This window comes from Rissa tridactyla, chromosome 2 (genome assembly GCF_028500815.1).
Source record: "Rissa tridactyla isolate bRisTri1 chromosome 2, bRisTri1.patW.cur.20221130, whole genome shotgun sequence".
Lineage (NCBI taxonomy): Eukaryota > Metazoa > Chordata > Aves > Charadriiformes > Laridae > Rissa > Rissa tridactyla.
The window spans coordinates 96,395,355-96,415,088 of NC_071467.1; the positions used below are offsets into that span (position 1 = coordinate 96,395,355).

The 19,734-nt window shown below is 46.4% G+C and overlaps 1 protein-coding gene across 2 annotated transcripts in view; it reads right to left on the bottom strand.

Annotated features, from left to right (window-relative positions):
* GFOD1 (glucose-fructose oxidoreductase domain containing 1) overlaps positions 1 to 10,632 on the bottom strand; it is a 75,217-nt gene extending 64,585 nt beyond the window's left edge. The window contains exon 1 of one of the 2 annotated variants that reach the window (XM_054190502.1): positions 10,513 to 10,632. Coding sequence is in view for 1 of the 2 variants with exons in the window: in XM_054190501.1 (XP_054046476.1) it covers positions 9,996 to 10,248 (253 nt within the window). In the remaining variant the exon portion in view is untranslated. Of the gene's footprint in view, positions 1 to 9,995 lie in introns of both variants that reach the window. The other variant, XM_054190501.1, reaches the window with a different exon arrangement.
* Positions 10,633 to 19,734: the final 9,102 nt, after the last annotated feature.

The following is a 19,734-nucleotide window of genomic DNA, read 5'->3' on the forward strand; positions in this document are numbered from 1 at the left end:
TATTGAGCTGTGGAATTGCACGGATGTAGCTATATCTTCATTTTTGACGAACCGGTACAAAAGCAGTTTGCAAGCAAATTCCTACTTACATGAATTATTGCGCCTGACAAACATTCCCTGCAAAGAATCAGGGAATTTCTCTTCAAGGAGACTACTGAAGTAAGCAAAGGTTTGCAGAGCCGTGTCCCAAGACTCCCACCAGTCATTTCCTAAATTGACAGAGATGCCGTTGCCAAGAGGACACAGATCTGCAAGGCCAGGCTCCTCTCCCTGCTGCGTGGTTAGTTTTTCTTTTGTGCCACAACTTGTTCTCAGTAACGTCACCATAAATTTCAAATATTTCCTTTGATCCAGTAGAGCTTTCCTAGCATTTACAGCGGCGCAAGTGAGAACAGAATCCAAGCTTTTACATGCGTCTTTCAGGCACATTTCTGGAATTTATTTTAACATGCACAAGCTTGGGTGCAACTGTTCCAGATGTTCTCCGGGCTATTCTCTCTCCCCTTTCCTATCCCCACACGAAACAGTAACAGTTGCATTGTCTTTTATGGGCTGAGGAAGTAAAGGAAGGGGAGGGACTTCCAGGAATTTTTAATTTATATATTTTTCACCTTACCATTGTTTCTTTAATTTTTATACATATATGGTACTATATGTAATGCATACGTATAGACACCACGAGAAAGAATTCCAAGTACTCTGTCTAGCCTTAGGTTTCGCGGTTTTAAGCAACACCACTCCAGCCCAGAAAGGATAGCTACTATTTTTATAGTTCTCTCTCCTTGCTTGACTATTTGGATTTTGAAAAGCTCTCTATACTAAGGCTTCTCATTAGCCATGTGAAGCCCAGTACCCTAGAGACAGTATTTAATTCAACCATGACCTCCCTTCTGGGCATTTCCTAGCAAAAAATGGCCAGATGGAAGAGCTAAAGACTGCCAAACATTCACTGCAAGGAAGTGCCAAAACAAGGGTCTTTATTGCTGATAAAAGCCATGGAAACATCAGAATGCAAAACAAAGTTGCTACCTTTTTTTATCCCCATCTGCTTCACTAGAGCTGTGACTGCTGCTGCGATGGAATTGAAGGCACCGGTTTTCACCCTGAGGTTAAACTCTGGCACGGTAGCAAACGATGAAAGTAATTTTACTGCTTGTGTGAAATCATTGTGTTTATTCTTGTATTACTACCAACCAAGCCCCTCACATCGCGTTCTCATTTTCTGTGCTTTTCACCAGGCTCATACTTAGGAGTTAGGCCTGATAAATAACAACTGTCATCATTAGCCCTGACTGTACTAAAACAAAGGATGCTATTATCTCTTTCCAAAGGAGAAGTGGGGAGGGGGGGAGTGTAAACTCTCATCCTTCACGATTCCCTAAAATTCCTGTTACCCTGTGGGTCAGACTGCAGACCTGTGTATTAATAAGATCTGGTGTTTATGCTATCCTGGATGCCAGTTCCACCATCTGGAAAGGCAGCTATGAGAGGCATCCGCAGCGCTCAAGGATAATTATGCTTACACTTGCCAGGTGCATGAGTCTTGTCTGACATTGGTCTTCAGTGCCAGCTGTGCAGTGCAGCGAGGCCCAGCCTCCTCTGCTCTTCACCACCATATTCTTAGCATTGCCAGCTCCTGAACAACCACAGAAAAAACTCTTTAGACCTTTCGGGGACTTTTGCTCAAAGGTCTCCAAACTCACAGTGACCCAAAAGCCCACGAGGATTCCTCCCAGTGTCCACAATCATAAACCACCTAAATTAACACATCAACCACCTTTACACAAAGTACAACTGTACCAATACAACTAGAGCTGGTCTACACCAGTAACGCAGACATATTTATACCAGCTGGATGCTCTAAACGTATATGCAACCGACAGTTTCTGCCTGCACAGGAGTGGGAATAGCCTGTACCAAATACAGACGCCATTATGCCAGCAGAGCAGCATTCAAGCCAGGAGTCACAACAGCTGGACTTCTAATGGCTACGCAGCAATTATTACATTAAAGAAATCATACCCCTTGCAGTCATAATTATACTGGTACAAAAACCTATGTGCAGACCAGGCCTTAAATCAATTTAGGAAACATGAGGGATTGTTCCTGTTTAATTACACAGCCATTTAAATCAATTTGTTTAAATCACGACTTAAGACCTGAAATCATTTTTTGTTACCTGCATGCACGCTGACCTTGTAAATTAAGTCCCTGACTTTGAGAGCTCACTCTTACAAGCTAAGAGTTTATTATACGAGCAATAAACAAAAAGCAGCAGGGTAAACGCTTCTGCTTTGGTGGTTTGAGGAAACCAGAACAATCCATAGCAACTCCGGATAACGCTGTGGCAAACTGATATTAACAGTGAAGGGTGGTGTTGCATTGCAGTGGCCTGTGAAAAACACCAATCTTGACTGTCCTAGAAATTTAACTCCATTTTCATCCTCAGTGTTCTGCCACCACTGTTGATAAATGGGCAAAATCTATTGCACATACAAAGAAAGGTCAGTAAATTGTAATATGCTTCAACACAATCTACTTAGTTGTCTAACAAAAGCGGACAGAACAACATATTTAGCATCTTGCAGTTTTTACCCTGCCTCCATCAGGGTCTGTGCATGACTATTCATGTCTGGAGTCATACAGCAAACCTCTCTGTCATGTAGTGTCAATCTCAGGCATGAGAGGGCTTTAAGGGGAAAAAAAAAAAAAAAAGAGAGAAAAAAGAGGCAACAATGGGAAGTTTGAAAATTTAGTCCAACGTATTTTCCTTTCTTCACATTTATCTACACATTCTTCCTTAATTCCCCTATTATTGAATATTTTTCCAAAACCTGGAACAACAGAAGCAGGACACAATTCCTTCGTCTGCAGAGCTGCCACTCAAAGTTCACTGTCCTCTACTTACACCACTGAGCACTCAGCAGCACAAATCCCAGCACCCAGAAACAAGAAAAAGTCATGGAGGGAAGGTCTGTTGAAGAGGGATCAGATGGCTCAGTACCACAGCAGGTGCTATGGCGACCACTGCTTGTTAGAATGAAGGCACAAAGCTATGCAAAAAAGAAGCACAATAATAAAAGATGTTTTCTGCCGTTTCCCATGTTATAGGGATGCAATAATTTACCCCAGAATTTAAATAATTACAATACTTAGCCTAGGCACAGCTCTAACAGTATAAACACAGCCTTTATCAGGACCTTCTCTCATCTTCTCCTAGAAGGAAGCTATGCTACACATCATCTCTTTGTGTTACAGCATCCACGGCACAGTTGTGCCATTTAAACCAAAAAAATAGTTGCACAAGATGCTGTTTATGTGATATCCACTCTACCAACCGTGCCAGCAAGAGAAATACAACAGGAGATCCTCACTAGCACAGCCATTAGGCTAGAGACACATGCCTACACCTTTAGCAGCAATGCAGTAATGCCTGCTTTGTTCACAGGAGATGATTTTACTATTTCCAGCCCTTTCCTAGCTAACAACGCATTAGTCAAAATCTTCATCAGCCACACCAGAAGCCACACCTAAGAAAGCTACCTCACTCTTTAAGCCATTTTCAATACCAAATCAAGACATTACAGCACTGCCAATACTCATGTGTTGCTGTTAACACTGACAAGGATGCCCTGTAAGAACCTGCAATGGAAACAGCACTAGTGTGCACTAATCTTTGAAGAGCTGAGTTCTTCCAGTACCACAGATGACAGGAAAAATAGCTGTGTTTGCCACCGATATAACACCAGTATAAGACCACAAAAGCGCAAGAATAGTGTTCAACGTGCAGTGAAACAGAGAGAGGCCTTAAGGACTTGCCTACATAAAGATTAAAAACAAGACGAAAGCCCTCTCCGACTTGTGTATTTAAAAGAAAGTCAGATTTCTCATCACAATATCACCACCCTGACTACAGGCTCTGCCTAACAAAGTGCGACGGATCAAATGCCAGCAGTGGCAGAGGCCAGTGCCACCCTTGCTTCTTTCGCTCCTCCTGCACCAAAGGCCTGACCCCCCGGCACCCAAGCAGCTGGAAGGAGAGTGTCAATGCTCTGGCATCCCATTTTGCTGTTAAAATCACAGGACAGCTGAAGGCTTGGGCATGTATTTGTTTTGTCCAACTTGCCTACAGAGCACGGTAACCTCTGACAAATGAGCAGAAAGCTGACGGACCTTAACTCTCTAAACTGAGAGCGCTGCTACTCTCCACATCTCTACGGCCTCCAGTTGAGTGGACCCAAGACTTTCATCCCACCTGGCATCAACTGCCCACGTTGGATCAGAGACAGCAACTCGTCTTTGCAGCCTTTAGGGATCCCTGAGGCCAGGCACTCTGTTTTAAAACAGTATGGAGGAGACTGCAGCAACACAAACTGACCCAACCAGATACAGGATCGCAATGATGGTCTTCATGCCTGACATGATTTCATACAACCACTTCAACCGCAACCGGCTGCTCCTTAAGTCTAGGCAAATTTGGGTGTGTCATCGCAGCACGAGCTCAGTGACCCAGGATCCAAAGTCTGGTCCGTACTGGGCATCCAGCTAACCCTACCACTGTAACAACAGAACTGATGGTTATTTTCAGACAGAACAACTGGGGAAAATTAAAAAGTGCCTTTGATATGAAGGCCAGAAAGGAAACAAGGGGTTTGTTTGGGGATTTTTTTTTTTTATTTGTTTTGGTTTTTAACCAGCACCTGAACAGTGGTCTTTACCTTAGCTGTCTCAGAGGCCCAATCCCACAGTATCTCTGTAGGAGTTTTACAGGAACAACACTGGAATTAAAGGTCTGCAGTACTGAAAAGGACAACGGAAGAGATAGGTGTCATTTTCTGTGGTATACCATCATCACTCAAGTAGGAAGAAGACTTGCAGCCCATTGCCAGGAGGCTCTTCTGACTGACTTTCTCAAACGTGCAAAAAAGGCATCACAGCCTTTGCTAGCTCTGCTGATTAAAGATAGACAGCACTTCATCTGACTTTTTCTTTTGCAATAAGATGACCATAATTCACATTTAATATGCTGCAAAGTCATCTGCCTTCCAAGTACAAGAGCATGTTCTGCTGAAAGTCACTGCTGTTAGCTCAAATTTAAACTCAATATTGCAGGACAGATATTACATTGCTATTAATAATAAATAATCATGATAATGTTTTCCCTTAATAGAGCATCTCATCCCAAAGGATCCTAACCACTTTATAAACTCTGGACCAAGTTCCATCCACTGCTACAACCCTGTAACCTCTGCCTGATTTGCATAGGTGCAGAGGAACATAGAAATTAATTAGAGCTGCACCAGATCTGTGAATTATTTCTCTATAGCTGATGTTCCTCCCACTTCAGGAGTTAATCAAAAGATGTATTGCCAATGCTTTAATGAGGGGTTATCAAAAACATTGTCCGGGCAGCTGGCCCATACTGCAAGCCTGTGTGATGGCAGTGATTCCTGGGAAGGGGCCGGGGGGGGGGAGGCAGAAGGTGTGGATCTGAGCAGTACTATGTACATTTCTCTCTAAAGATGCTCCCTCATGACCCCAATCAAGTATAGAAGCAGCACTGGTCAGCCAACAAATTTAAGTGCTCCTTAAGGGGAACAACCTCTGGAGGGCTGGGAAAGTCATATTCTGTATAGTCCCCAGGCAGAACAGACTCCTACCATGCACTACTACAATATAAACATTTTAAAAAGTAATACTATGTAGACATGGTTGTGAACACGTGCAGTGAATATTCAACACACAGCTCCATCTTCCCATCTTTAACTTAAGATGAAAGAGTAAGCAAAACCACTGTAAATAGAATTAAGGGTAACATCTCCAGGGACATGCATTAAAAACATCTGGTACTTGATTCTTCACAAAAGCAAAACATTTGCTCCCCAGAAACACTTACATGAACCTCAGGAAAAAATCCTCTTTAGCTGAGTTGACTCAATCACCAACAGGACAAGGCACATAGAAATGTTTGTGCCTTCCCCTTCTACTTCGAGCTGAAGTGTCAAGGACTTCTCAGCACCAGCTGCAGTAAGTCACTTCACCTGATGTGGCAGCTATTTAGTCACACAGGGCAACCGTTTCAGTCAGGATCTGAAGAATGTCATATTTAATTGAACAAGGGGGAGGGATTACACTGTGAAAAGTCATGTCTTGACAGTTTTGAACTAAGTGGAGGGTCGTATCATATTGTCTGTGCCAGCAACTCTTCTGATGCTAAGCACAAATAGGCACTATGGGAACACATTTTTCCCTTGTATGCAAACACATGTCCCATGCCTGATCGGGCTTGGGATACGACTGTATTGCCAATGCATGCAGGCAGGGGAAAAGCAGACCACTTCTAGCAAACATGCCAAACTTTTCAGCTCAGGGAGAAGGGAAAATGCCCTTATTCAACACTAGGACTATTTTCTGTGCTTACCTAAACACTCAGACATTGATCTTTCTTGACCACCAAGCAGCAAGTCAGTCAGGACATTAGTTTTGCATTATGCTACAGGGAACAAGCACAAACACCAATAAACAAAAGAGCTCCTGAGCGAGCAGAATAGACCGGAGGCAGGAAAGAGAAAGGGCCGATCAGCCCCACTTTGTAGAAGCAAACAAGGAATTTGATTCCCTTCACACAGAAGTGACAGAGGCCATCAGCATATTTCACATAAAACACCACGGGTTTTATTCGTGCTTTCAGTCATTGTCCAAACCAGCCTGGTTTCCGATTCTCTCTTGAACTTGGTCTGTTCCAGAGACTTGCCCAACATCGGTCTAGCTCCTAAGAAAACTGCCATACAGAGTCAGACCCAGCTCAGGATCCTGTTTCTAACAGAGATGAGCACCAGAGGCTTAGAGGAAAAGTTAACAGGGCAAGTTTAAAGCCATTTTTCTTCCATTTTCTCCCCCCAACAGCTTCCAGGAAGCCACAGTCTGGGGACTTCCTCAGCTGGGGCGTGTATTCACACATTTGTGTTTTAATAGCGGTTGAAGGGCTACCGTTGCCAAAAACATGTTTCAAGCAGCAATACATCTACATGTCAGATGTACCAGTGAAAACAAAGCAACTGAGTTTTTCCCATCGCGTGGTCTGAGTTAAACACAGCTGCAGGGACACCTGTTTCACCCCACCTTCACCTCCAGAGACCACATCAGAAATAGGCCAGAGTGGATTTGAACACACTACAAATTCACAGTGTAAACGCAGCTCTAGATGGGCGACAGAAACACCACCAACTGCTTCCTTGGGCTTTTACTTTTTAATAATGAAACCTCCCCAACAAGGTTAAACTGACAACAAGCCAATTTAAAATAAAACGCAGGTACAGAAGAAAAGTTGGTCCCTGTCTCTTCCCAGGCCAGATATGCCTCCTCTCATACGGAAGCCAGACCTGGGCATATTAACAAATAACTCATGTCTGAACCTTCTCTGCTGCCATGCAGGACATTGTGTTTAAACCTCCTGAAGCCTCCATCTATGAGTAAAACCTCTGATATCCCTGTCTATGTCCTATCACTAGCTGCTGCATAACGTTTCTTGTGTGAAATCTCAAGAGGAAGAAAAAAAAAAAAACCAACAAAAAAACCACAAAATCAAGTTGAAAAAAAGAGGGGAAAAAAAAAAAAGGTTAGACCCACATCCTTTCCTTATCATAGTAAGGAACCTTTTTCCAGCTTCGGCTTTACTCAATCTATACAATGTTGCCCTTGCTTATCAGAGGCTTTTGAAACCCCTACTTGATGAATGCAATTGCACTCGTTCCCTCAAAACAGAAAATTCAGTGATTAAACCAAAATAATCACTCCAGGGCACAGCAGTTCCCAAGCAGGACGAGGAGAAGGAGCTGCCGGGGGGAGGTATTCCTCTCAGCAGATTGGGAACCACTGCTCTAGCCCCCTGTTTGCCCCTGTGTGAACATGCAAGAACTTTCATTGTTACAGATCCAATGCCTGAATTACCGAAAAAGCCCCCAAAACCAACACAAACAAAAAGCCCACACAACAACCAAACAGTAAAAATGTAACTCTGAAATAGCCAGGGGAAGAGTTATTTATAGTCCAAGAGATATTTCTGTAAATAATAATCCTTTAAGTAATACACTAAAAAAATTACCATGGCGTACATTATCACCTCGTAACAGGTTTAATCCCTGCTTAATGACCCTTCCATACATTTTCACTCACATTTCACTGCCCCTGCAACATACAAATAACAACCCTTGAGGAATGGGAGGAAACCAAATTAACTAGAGGTGAAAGGGAAATGAGAATGGTACCGTACTAATGAACAGGGAGAAAACACCTTTTTTTTTTTTCCTCTCCAGTCTGTTGATAGCAGATTGCATCAGCAAGTTATCAGTAACATCTCAGCTACATTAACTGTCAGCATCATTCATAAATTCAGCACATTTGGGAACAGATTTTTTTCTTCTTTAGCTGCAAATATTCAGAGAGGGACAAAACACGGTATTATGTTAAGCCCTCTGGAAAAATCACATCAATTGCATTTCCTTATTATTTGACAAATTTTGTTCTTGTACCAGATGTCTCGTGTCTGCCCGAAACCTCGTGGGATTCTACCTCTAAGGACACAGAGAAGCCGGGGCACTTCCACAAGCAACACCTGCAGGAAAGCGTGTCACAGGAAAGCTGACACGATTGTCGCCAAATTCATGTGTGTCAAACGTGAAACCTTGTTACCTTGATACTGCCTTTTATTTATGTTTTGTGGAATACGTATTTCTACATTACAAATTCATTCACACCGCATTCTGGCAACCAAGTCAGGCTTCTGGTGCAAGTGTTGTACCTTGAAAAAAAGTCAAAAGTGTATTATAAAAGACAAGAAACGCTCTGACCCAAAGACAAGCATTTCAAAGCACAGAAAGTAACACTGAGCAACGCTTCCAGACAAATGTCTGCACTGTACTTAAGGTTTTCAAGGTACTGCCTTAACTCTCTTAACTGCTTAATTTTCAAGGTTGAAAACACTGGCTGGCTGTGATATTAGCAGCATCTGAATGGTAACTAATTCTAATGAGTACGCCGGTAGCAATGTAGCACTAGGACATGCCACACGCATTTGTGAGGCTGAAAGCGACAGCGATCAGCCCACAGAGCTGCAGCCCCGGAGCCCAACCAAGCCACCCTGCCTCGCCAGCCTCAGCCAGGACTCACAGCCTTTCCCCGACACTTCTACCTTTTCCCACCTATACTCGTAGGGATAAATTAAGACTTCCATGCTCCGGAGGCTACTCCCCCTAAAATCCATCAGAAAACAAGTGTTTAAGGACCAGAGATCAGGAAGCTGAGAGAGCGGAGCTCAGACTTGGAGAAAGCGAGAAGCTTACACCAGTGCATGCCTACTCTCTCAGTCGCTCCTTCCCTTTGTACGTGATCTTAATTAAACCTCCAGTGTAAAAACGTTTCCTTTGCTCTCACCGTTTCCTGCCTCCCTCCCCTAGTTTGCAGCCGGGGGGGTCAGACCCGGCACGGCCCCAGCCCCCCACCCCGAGCAGCGTGGGTGCCCCCACGCCGGCAGCGGTGCTCGGCTCCCCGCTCCCCTGCCCAGGCGCCGGCCAAACGCGGGCAGGACGATGATTTTTCTCCTTTTTTCAGCCTGACTTTCCCCTTGTTACCGTCACCCGGATGACACCCGCTCCCTCCCACGCTGCGTGGGCTGGCTGTCAGGCCCGGCCCTGCCCAGGCTTGCCCCAGCATCCCGGGAGGGCCGGGTGCCCGCCGCCGGGGACCACACCGGCGGGGACGGATGTCACAACGGGATGCCGCAGCGACATCGCCCCCTACCCACCCTCGCCGCCGCCGCCCCCCCTCGGCCTGCTACAGCCGGGGAGCGCCGGGCACCCCCCTCCAAATGAACGGGGAAGATGGTGGCGGGGGTAAAACTCCGCGCTGAGGCGGCGTTTCGTTCCAGACAGCCCGCGGCGAGCCCGATCCCGGAACGGGGTCGCCCATGCCCCTCTCCCCGGTCGCCCCCGACTCACCCAGGGTCTTGACGGCGACCTGCCGGGTGAGCGGCGGCGGCAAGTTGACGCAGACCAAGTCGACGTCCTGGTGCAGCAGCACCTCGTCGATGCGGCTGGTGTAGAAGGGGACGCTCATCTCCTTGGCCAGCTCCTCCGCCTCCTCCGGCGTCCGGCCCCACAGCGCCTTCACGGCGAAGCCCTCCGCCTTCAGCAGCGGCACGATCACCCGCGCCGTCAGGCCGGTGCCGAACACCCCCACCCCGGGCAGCATGGCGGCGGCGGCGAGGGGCGAGGCGAGGCGGCACGGCGAGGGGAGGCGAGGCTCTCCCTCCTTCCCTCAGCGCCGGCCGGGGCGGGGGTAGGCGGCCGCCGGGCGGGCGGGAGAAGGAGGCAGCCCCCGCTGGCTGCCGCCGCCACCACCGGGGCCGGGACCAGCCGCCCCCCGCCTCAGCAGCGCCGCGGCCGCCGGCTGCCCCGCCATGCCCGCACCATCACACACGCCCCCGCGGAGGCGCCGGCGTCTGCCCTCCCTTACCGGACGGATAACCGCCTTCCCCCGGCGCAGGAGGCGGCGGCGGCAGCGCGGAGCTCAGCACCGCTCCTCTGCCATGGTCGCCGCCGGCGCCCGCTCGGCGCGGGGAGGGCGGGGCCTCGCTGTCACCTCCCGGGTGTTCCTGCCCCGCCCCGCCCCGCCATTGGCCACTGCCCGCACCTGGCCCCGCCCCCTCTCCACCATTGGCAGCCGCCAGCCCTCGGCCCCGCCCCGATACCGGCACCGGCGGGGCGCCCCCTGGGGAGCCGATGGGGCGCCGCCTCGCCCCGCCCCGCCCGGCGAACCGCGGGTCTGGAGCTGGGGGGAGGGCGGTACCGCGGCAGCCCTCGCCCCGCTGGTGTTGTCCGAGGGGCTTTCCCCTCCGCCTGGCGGCTGGGTTTCGAGGTACCTTCCCCCCCGCCGCGCCGACGGGCACGGGAAAGCAGCCGGCTCTTCCCCCGCGGGAGGGGCCGTGGTGGTGGGGGTCACGCCCGGTAAAGGCGCAGGAGAGGTGGGAGAGCCACGGCGGCAAACTGGCGTGAGGTGGTCGTGCCCGTTGGCCTTCAGTTCCCCAGCGATGCCACGTCCTAAAGCACGGGGGGAGCTGCCCTGAACCCCGGCACCGGGGCACCGGCTGTGCATAGCGTCGCACCCTGGCTTGTGGCTCCCAGGGAGGTCCCCCACCACACCTGGCCAGCCGGGATGCCCAGCCAAGGTCCCCACCACCCATCCCATAGCAGGCAGTCGCTCGTTTGCCCCCTTTACGTACATCAGCCTTCCAGTACCCAGAGGGGGCCTACAAGAAGGCTGGAGAGGGACTTTTTACAGGAGCATGTAGTGATAGGACAAGGGGTAATGGCTTCAAATTGAAAGAGGGAAGATTTAGATTAGATATTAGGAAGAGATTTTTCACTATGAAGTGGTGAGGCACTGGAACACGTTGCCCAGGGAAGCTGTGGATGCCCCATCCCTGGAAGTGTTCAAGGCCAGGCTGGATGGGGCTTTGAGCAGCCTGGTCTAGTGGGAGGTGTCCCTGCCCATGGCAGGGGGTTGGAACTAGATGATCTTTAAGGTCCCTTCCAACCCAAAGCATTCTGTGTTTCTGTGATTCTATGATCATGTCTCTTTGGCTTTACTGGGACATTGGTTCATGTTGGAAGGACTGAGAAGTGAAATCCAACACACAGAAGAGCAAACTCCTGCTCTTCCCACCTTTGCCCCTGTCCGGGATGAAAGATGGGCATCTTCTACTGACCTGGGGGCTGCCAGGTGAGCCCAGGACCAGCCAAGGACCGCAGCACCCTTGGGCCCTGCAGGGATTTGTGCGGAGCTTGTTCTTATGGAGGTGAATCTCTGCCCTGGCTCTGCTCAGATCAGCTGCTCTGAAAGCAGTGTGGCTCCGGTGAGTGCCCCACAGTTGCACTGCTGTCTATCTCGCTCTTAAAAAAAATAGATTATGTAACATCCTGATTCCAACTTACGAGTAAGAATAAAGATGATGTTTTTTCCATATATTGTCTTTTTTACCAGTTCCTAGGAGAAAAGAAGAGAAGGGTAAGGAAGGAAAGGGAGGAAAGAATGAGAGGAGAGGAAAGGGAAAAGGAAAGGGAAAGAAAAGACAAAAGACATTAAAAACCTTTCCTTATATACGATCCTGGAAACGTGCCAGGGACAGTGTTGCAAAGGTGATCCACCAGTGTTCGAAAAATCAGCCCTGGAAAGCCAGCACTCCTTTCCCATACTCTGGGAAGAGGTGTTGCTTTTTTTTTTTTTTCCCCCTGCTACCATCTCACAGCAAACACTTCTTTATTACAAAAAGCACAGACGCTGGAAGGATCGCCGCCAGTTAAGCATGTTTTGCTTTCCATGCACTATTAGCGCTGAAGCGAAGGAGAAGGATCCTCTTTGGCTTCTGACAATTGAAACACGATCCAGATCCATTTGTCAAATAACCGCAGCGGTATTACCTTTCTTGAAAATACAAAGATTGCGTTGGGGCTCTCCATCAGCCATTCAAACCTGTTTATAGGTGATGTTCCCAGGATGAGCAATTTGGAACATCTTTCTTGACTTATTTGCTTGTCTGCGCATAATAATAAACCCGGAGAAAGTAGCCAGGTTACAGGAACCAGGTAAATATGTGAGGGTCGAAGAGAAATAGATAATGTGTGAGGGTCGAAGAGAAATAGATGCTGTACACCTATTTAGTCATTATATAGCTTTTATTATTTTAGTAGGCACAAGCCACTCTATGATGATCTGTGTAAGGTCATTGTTTTGAGGAATTTTCAGTAAGGCATACAAAATGGGAATTAAGGGCTAGGGAACAAAATTGTTATGCTCTGCTAAGTCCATTGTTTTTCTAGAGAGAATTTTTCCTTGCTCTACTTTTTAAATGATTTGGTTGGTTTTTTTCTCCTGTTAGGTTAACATAGTTTTGCAGAGCTAAGCTGAGCGAATGGCACCCAGCTCTCGGTCCTCCAGTAGCCAAGCACATGTTACAACGCCAAATCTGAATCGCTGCATCTGCAATGGCGCTGCGTTCCCCCTCATTTGTTGTGGGGGCTTCTGGGGACATACCCCACAGCCATTTGTACCGGAGCGGGGTGCGATTCTTTCTCAATTGTGTGAAATAGGGCCACCACACTACGCTTGCCCGTCCTTGTGAGCACCCAGGAGGGCTGAGGGAAGCCGATGAAGGGCAACCAGCCTTTCGGTAACGCAGTCCATGTCCTCACTGAGACGTAGGTGCCTGCAAACCTAAGTGAAAGCAGAATCTGTGCTCAAATCCACATCCCTTGTGCTGTCAGTTACTCCTGACTTGAAGCACTATCAAATCTGGGCAAGATTTTTTTGTGCAATGCAAACAAGGTTAAGGCGGCAGCAAAGTGCTTTGCTTTGAAGATGTGTCTAACGAGGACCGAGGTTCCCCGGGCTGTGTGTATTGAACTGCGAAGCCTCCGATGTTCTGTATATCAGATCTTTCCAATTCCAAGCCTGCCAGCCTTGTCAAGAGAGCTTGCATTTTATTCTTAAGGTTGCCAAAGCTTCCTTCAAAGAAGACACACACACACACGCAGACTTCCCTCACAGAGAATAATTTTGTTCCTTCTTGATGATTTTCTTAGCCTGAAATAAGTTATTAGCATAAAGTTGCATGTAGAAAACAACATACAAGTCTCATACATCCTTTTTTTGTTGCTAAATTCTGTAAATGATAGCAACCAGCAGGAAACTAATAAAAATGTTGCAGTCACTATTCTGTTCCTTTTGCACACTTCAGTTAAGTTTTGCAGCTCTGTACAATGTACATGTAGGTACAGCTTTATGTGAGTAATCCTAACTTAACAGCTCTTCTACAGAATTCTGATATGGTTGTTTGCAGAGATTTGACACTGGCTTCTCAGTTGGATTTGATGTACTGTATGAAGTTATTTCTGTAGAACTATATTGGTTTCTTCTTAAATAAACCTTGAGATCGTAAAAGTCAGAAATCCTTATTCTTTTCACATTTTATTTCATTATTTTCATTTAACTTTTATTTAGCTTTCTATTTAGTTTTATTATTATTAAAGAAGCTAGTAAGTTGAAAGTGCTAGACATAAAAGGATATATAACTGCTATAAAAGGACCAATCAAGCATACATGACGTGCAAATACTTGTTATCTGTTGGCGTAAGTAAAATGCAGAAAGTTGGTGGTCTTCCAGATACAGATAACACTTAGCAGATAAAAGTCCTCAATTTGCTTTCCAAACATGTGACGGTGTCTTCCCACATATTGCAGAGGTTTCTATCTAGAGCCCGCTGAACTCAACAGAAAGATGAAGATACATCTGATAGAGCACCAGGATCCCACACTGTTTCTTTCTTACTTCTCTGTACTTAAAAGAAAATCTGGTCTTTCTCAGACTTTTTTAACATTTATCCTGACAGACTCCACAGCTGCGTTTCTCAAACCTCTCATACATCAGTCTGAACAACAATGGAAAGAGCTGAATAATACATAGCTTCAGTGAAATCCTGAAATGGAGCTTACTGTCTCTCCAAATACTTCTCAAATTCCAGGATTTTAAGATTAATTAGCTAATTTCCTTTTACATAAATCACTGTCTTCAAACATGAAGCGGCTGTGAATTTTCATTAACCAGTTGGCTCCTTCTGGGGCATGAGGTTTGCGATCACCACTACTGGGCTTCTTCTACAGCTTTGACACTTGAAATTATTTGCATGGAAATAATAGCGCCTCGGAGATGAGGAAAATGTGGTGATTCAGACCTGTCTGGTTCTCCCACTCAGCCATACTGACTCATCCACAGCTTTCGTATGCAGCACGAGAAAGGATGTGTGAGCTGAGTTGCTCAAGTCCTTTTTTACATCTAATGCCACACAACGGGCAGTTTCTCAGGCCGACAGGAATTTGTTCTTGCTAAGAGCCATACGCTTCGTTTTGGTGTCCCTTTGAATGCATTTCCACCAGGACAACCCACAGAAGTTCTTGCTCTGGGATCTAAAGGCAGGAACTGCTTTAAGGTTTGTAGTATTAAATGGCACAAAGCGCAATGGCAAGGACTAGAGAAGAGTAGACCACATGTGCTAGTGAAGGGTTCATAAGACATTCAGCCCTCCTCTGTCCCACTCAATGGGAGTTGTGCCCACTCCTGGAGTCTCTGAGCCTGTTCAGTACATTTGCTGAGTTTATTCCTTCCCAGTTTCCAGATCCTTTCTTTAGAAGATGTGTATGCCAAGTGCGGATGGGCTGTAAGGAAGCCAATGAGGCTTCAAGAAGCTACATCACTAACAAGATACTTCTGAAGGCATTGGTGCTCTGTTCACTAAGGCACCGAGGAGGACCTAAGTAAGCACAGTTTCCACTCTTTGACAATATGGACATCCTATGAAGGAAGACAAGCGCATGTATTCCCACTTTACATGCGGAGAAACTGAGGCTCAGAGAAAACGAGTGTAATGTTCTCTCTTGTTCTCTGTTGGGTCTTTTTGGGTGCTTGAGGAGGCACCCGAAATGGGGACACTCAGCTGGCAGACACTTACAGCTTTGGCCCAGCTGGCTTTCCTAAGCTCGTATCGGTCGCAGTTCAATAAAGTGAGAAAGCAGGTAGAGAACCTGTTAGCAAAGATGGACGTAGGATCCCTTAATGCAAGTAGGGAATGGGCACACAGCTGCATGGGTACAACCATGCCCCGTGGCGGTGCAATACGTGCTTAAAGCTCGCATCAGTCATTCCCTCCCAAAAGAAACATGGGTGTATGCACCAGACAGCACACATACGGGCACCGAATCATCAGATGTGTTGCATGCTATGCACCTGCAGATGAAATCCTTGACGTGCCTTCAGCAAACCAGACATACCTGAGACATACCGAGAGCACAACACTGAGTATTGGATCTGCACAGGAGGCAAGATTCCTGCCCACAATAAATTCAGCTTTTTCTACCTGTGCCTCAGCCCTTTGCTGCTCTGCCTGGGCTCCTGCCAGGCATCCAGAGGCCCTGGACAAATGCAGTGGACTGGGCAGAAGTAGCTAAAGCTTACTAAGCCACCTTAGCAAATGCATGGCTACTGAAATATGTAAGTAGACCCATGGAGAAGGGGATTCTTATATTAGTACTTTGCTGGGGGGAAAAAAAATAACACGGTGAACGAGTCATATAGAAATTCTTAATTCTGAAAAATGGTTTTAAACCTAAGCAGTAGTTTGTGGCAGATCACACTTTTTAAGCGCTGTGCGAATAGCTGTAATACACCGCCAAAGTGATTATTATTTTAGCAACAGAACATTGCACATTGTTTGCAGGGCAGCTGAGATGTTACGTTTGGATGAAAATAGCAGAGAATCATCCCTTTATTAGTCATGCAGGAGTGCGTGAAAGCCAGCACGTGGGATAACCCGACTTCTAAGCCTGCCCGTGCAGCATGGGTTTTGAAAGGGTTCAAGTTTGGTAGAAACCCCCTTTTATATGGGAACATAGCACAAGACTGCTCCGTGCTGGAGCCAGTTGCCCCCCTCCTCAAGTGTCCTCTCCCTGGAAGCAGCCGGGATTTCAACAGGACTTGAAAGGAGCCTCAACGGTGACAGTTATGGCACCGGTTTTAAAGCAAAATATATCTATCGCAGGAATAATTTTTGAATGTTAGGCGTGTTAAATACTGCAGATTTGGACAGCCTTCCAGGATACTGCAAATCAGTTACATTTTACAACAGAAAACCTGCTGCTGTTTGACAAAGGCTCGGTGATACAGGCAGGGTAGGCTGGAATTTCTGTCTACCTGTTGCAACAAGCCCAAGTCCTGTGTGCGCTAAGCATATACCAAATCCCAGGAGGATCTGTTTCCTGGGAACAGATGAACCCAGCTAATTGCTTCTGGAGAGTTCTTTCTTCTAATGCAGGCTTGTGTCCTGCTGCTGGTTTTTACACCTATATTTTTTTATGATGCTCAGTACAGAAACTTGCACTTTTCTTATGATCTGTCCAAACCCAGATTTTTTTAGCTTCCTGAACGCATTGAAATGCCACTCGTCTCTTTCCTCTCCCAGGCTATTGAAGGGAAAGGTACTTCACTGCACTACACACTGAGTCCCGCCCAGCCTGAAGGATGATCCTAGCCTTCCCTATTTGTTTCCATTTTGATTTTGAATTTATGGCACATGCATTTGGAGCTCTGGATTGGTACTGTGGTTATATTCAATCTGAACAAATAAATGCAAGTCAACAAGTCTTTCTTTTTCATGGATTGCGAAAAAAAAACAGTGAGAAAACACTTCAGGTCTACGCCAGTGCCATAGAACAAGCAGGGTTAGCGCAGTTTGCTTTCAGATATTGCCGTGCCTCTGCACAGCTATTGCTCCCTGAAAATCATGCTCTTTAAGACTGTAACGCTGTTAAACTTCAGGCTTTAGATTCGCCAACTGTGCTGATGCGATCGTGCTGAAGCCTGGCCTGCATTACCTGCCCTGTGACCTTGCTTCATTGAATCAATAACGCCCAACCATGTGTTCTTTATTTGCGCAAAGGGTAAATTCAGTCCAGTTCAGTCTAGGCTACTGTCTCTTCACAAATTCTCCTTTATCTGCAATAGTAAAACCATTATTTCAGGGTGTTTCTGGAGATTCTTTCTTCAATCCAGGCGAGTATTGAACACGTGTAATGTCTGTAGTGAAGAAGGTGAGCATTGTGCTCCTCAGGAAAGCACTAAAATCTCCTTGTTGGACAAGGAGGCCAGGCCATCCCTGGGGTCCCTCAGGTCCCCCTCCACATGGGGCAAGGAGAGTATGTTTGTCAAGTGCTTCAGGGGATCGGAAACTTGCAGCACTGTTTTCCTTATAACAAAGAAACAATCAGATGGTTTTCTAATTCGTTCTCTCCTAAGAGCCAAATGTATTTCTTGGCTTCTTCAGAGCTGGAGACTTCCTTCTTGAAATCAGGCTTAATCGCTTCCCCTTCCTCTTCTGCCTTGCCCCATGCCTGCTGTCATTCAGAACGGGTCCTTCCCTGGTGTGTCCGAAGCAACACGGTAAAAGTCAGCAATTTCTGGTGTCCAGGCCAGAATCATCACCGTCAAAACGAACAGGAGAGAACGGGTCTGGCACGAAATCTGCAAACTGAGGCAGGCAACCGGGCACGGGTTCTAATGAGGTTACATTTTTGAGATGTTCTTTGAAATCATAACAGCTAGAGACTGACTCCCAACTCAAGATAAACAGATAATTTCCACACCAGAAATTCCTGTTAATATTTAAGCAAGGCTTAATCGTTCTCTTGAAATGAAAATAGGCTCTTTCAAAGGAACTTTATTTAAGAGGAGAATGTTTCTTCAAAAGTATTTTAACAGCTCAGATCACTATATATATATCATCATCAGGCTTCGGGCATTAATCATTAGGAATAACACGGTTACTTAGCATTTTAGGAACCGGTGCAGCAACTGCGGTTTATTAAATAAACCCTCATGAAAGGACTTCATGATTTCTCATCAGAGTGAGGGCTGCAGCAGGGAGCTTCCAGTTACCCCACATCTCACCTAAAATGCACGGGATAGTGTTCCAGCTGCATACGTGCCGTTACGATGTTTAAGGACACGTCACCTTTCCGTGTAGGACAAATGACCGAAAGTATATGAATGAGCATCACTTAGTAAGAGGAGAATATATATATTTTTTAATTTTAATGAGGCTATGCTATAGCACTCAGCACTTCTAATATTAGAAAAGCATAGCAACATAGAAAGTAGGGCAGCTTTATTAAGGACATTTTGGAGTCACAAAACTAATGCAGTACACATCGGGCCGCATCCCACATATACTCTATGTGGGACACTGTAAAATGTACGACTCTGCTCCTGTTGTTCTAACACGAGACAAGACAAAGGCGGGTGCTGAATACGGCGGTGCAGTCACTGGCAGCCTTCAGCTGGATATCTCTGTCAGATGCATAATTTTTATTATTTACCATGAAAAGCTAGGCTGGCTTTAATCACATGTGCAAACCATTTTACAAATCCAGGTTAGAGCGTTGACCCTCAGACTTCAGACTTAACCGGATTTGATTCCACAGAGAAATAGTTTTCAGTGTAGTAAACGCTGTGATTGGGCAAGGCTCAAAGGCAAGTCAAAAATAAGCATTAAGCACTTGCCATGAAATCATGCACATCTTGAAAGGAGGGATGCTTGCATTTTCTTTCACTCATTTCACACTTGAAGAAACGCACTCATTTCAGATGGCAGTCGAGGGAAGGAGAAGCTCTGTGATTCGAGTGTTGGAATGTGACGTTCTCATCTTTGCGTGGTTTCCATCATTTCAGATATCTGAGCAAAGAATCACCGTGCCTTTTATTTGGCATAGAAAATGGCCCAGAATTAAATTGTGTCTTATGTTCATGACAATTAAGGAGAAGGAAATACTAATTCTTTTCCCACAGCAAATGCCCTGAGTGCAGGTTCAGAGCAGTCTTATGTGGATGCAAATCCTGCTCTGCCGTGTGTTAAACTCTGCACATAAGCGCAGTCACAAGGCTTTTACAATCCTGCAGTTATGCCTTTCATTCAAGGCAGACAAACCTGCCTTGAGTCGGTTCCCCCACATCAGACTTGCAGTAGAGCTAACCAGTCGCTAACAAGTTCTAGTGGCCCCCAATGTCATCTCCTATTTCTTTTTATCCACCGGGCAGCGAATCATGCAGTGGCATTTGATGTGAATAATGAGGGC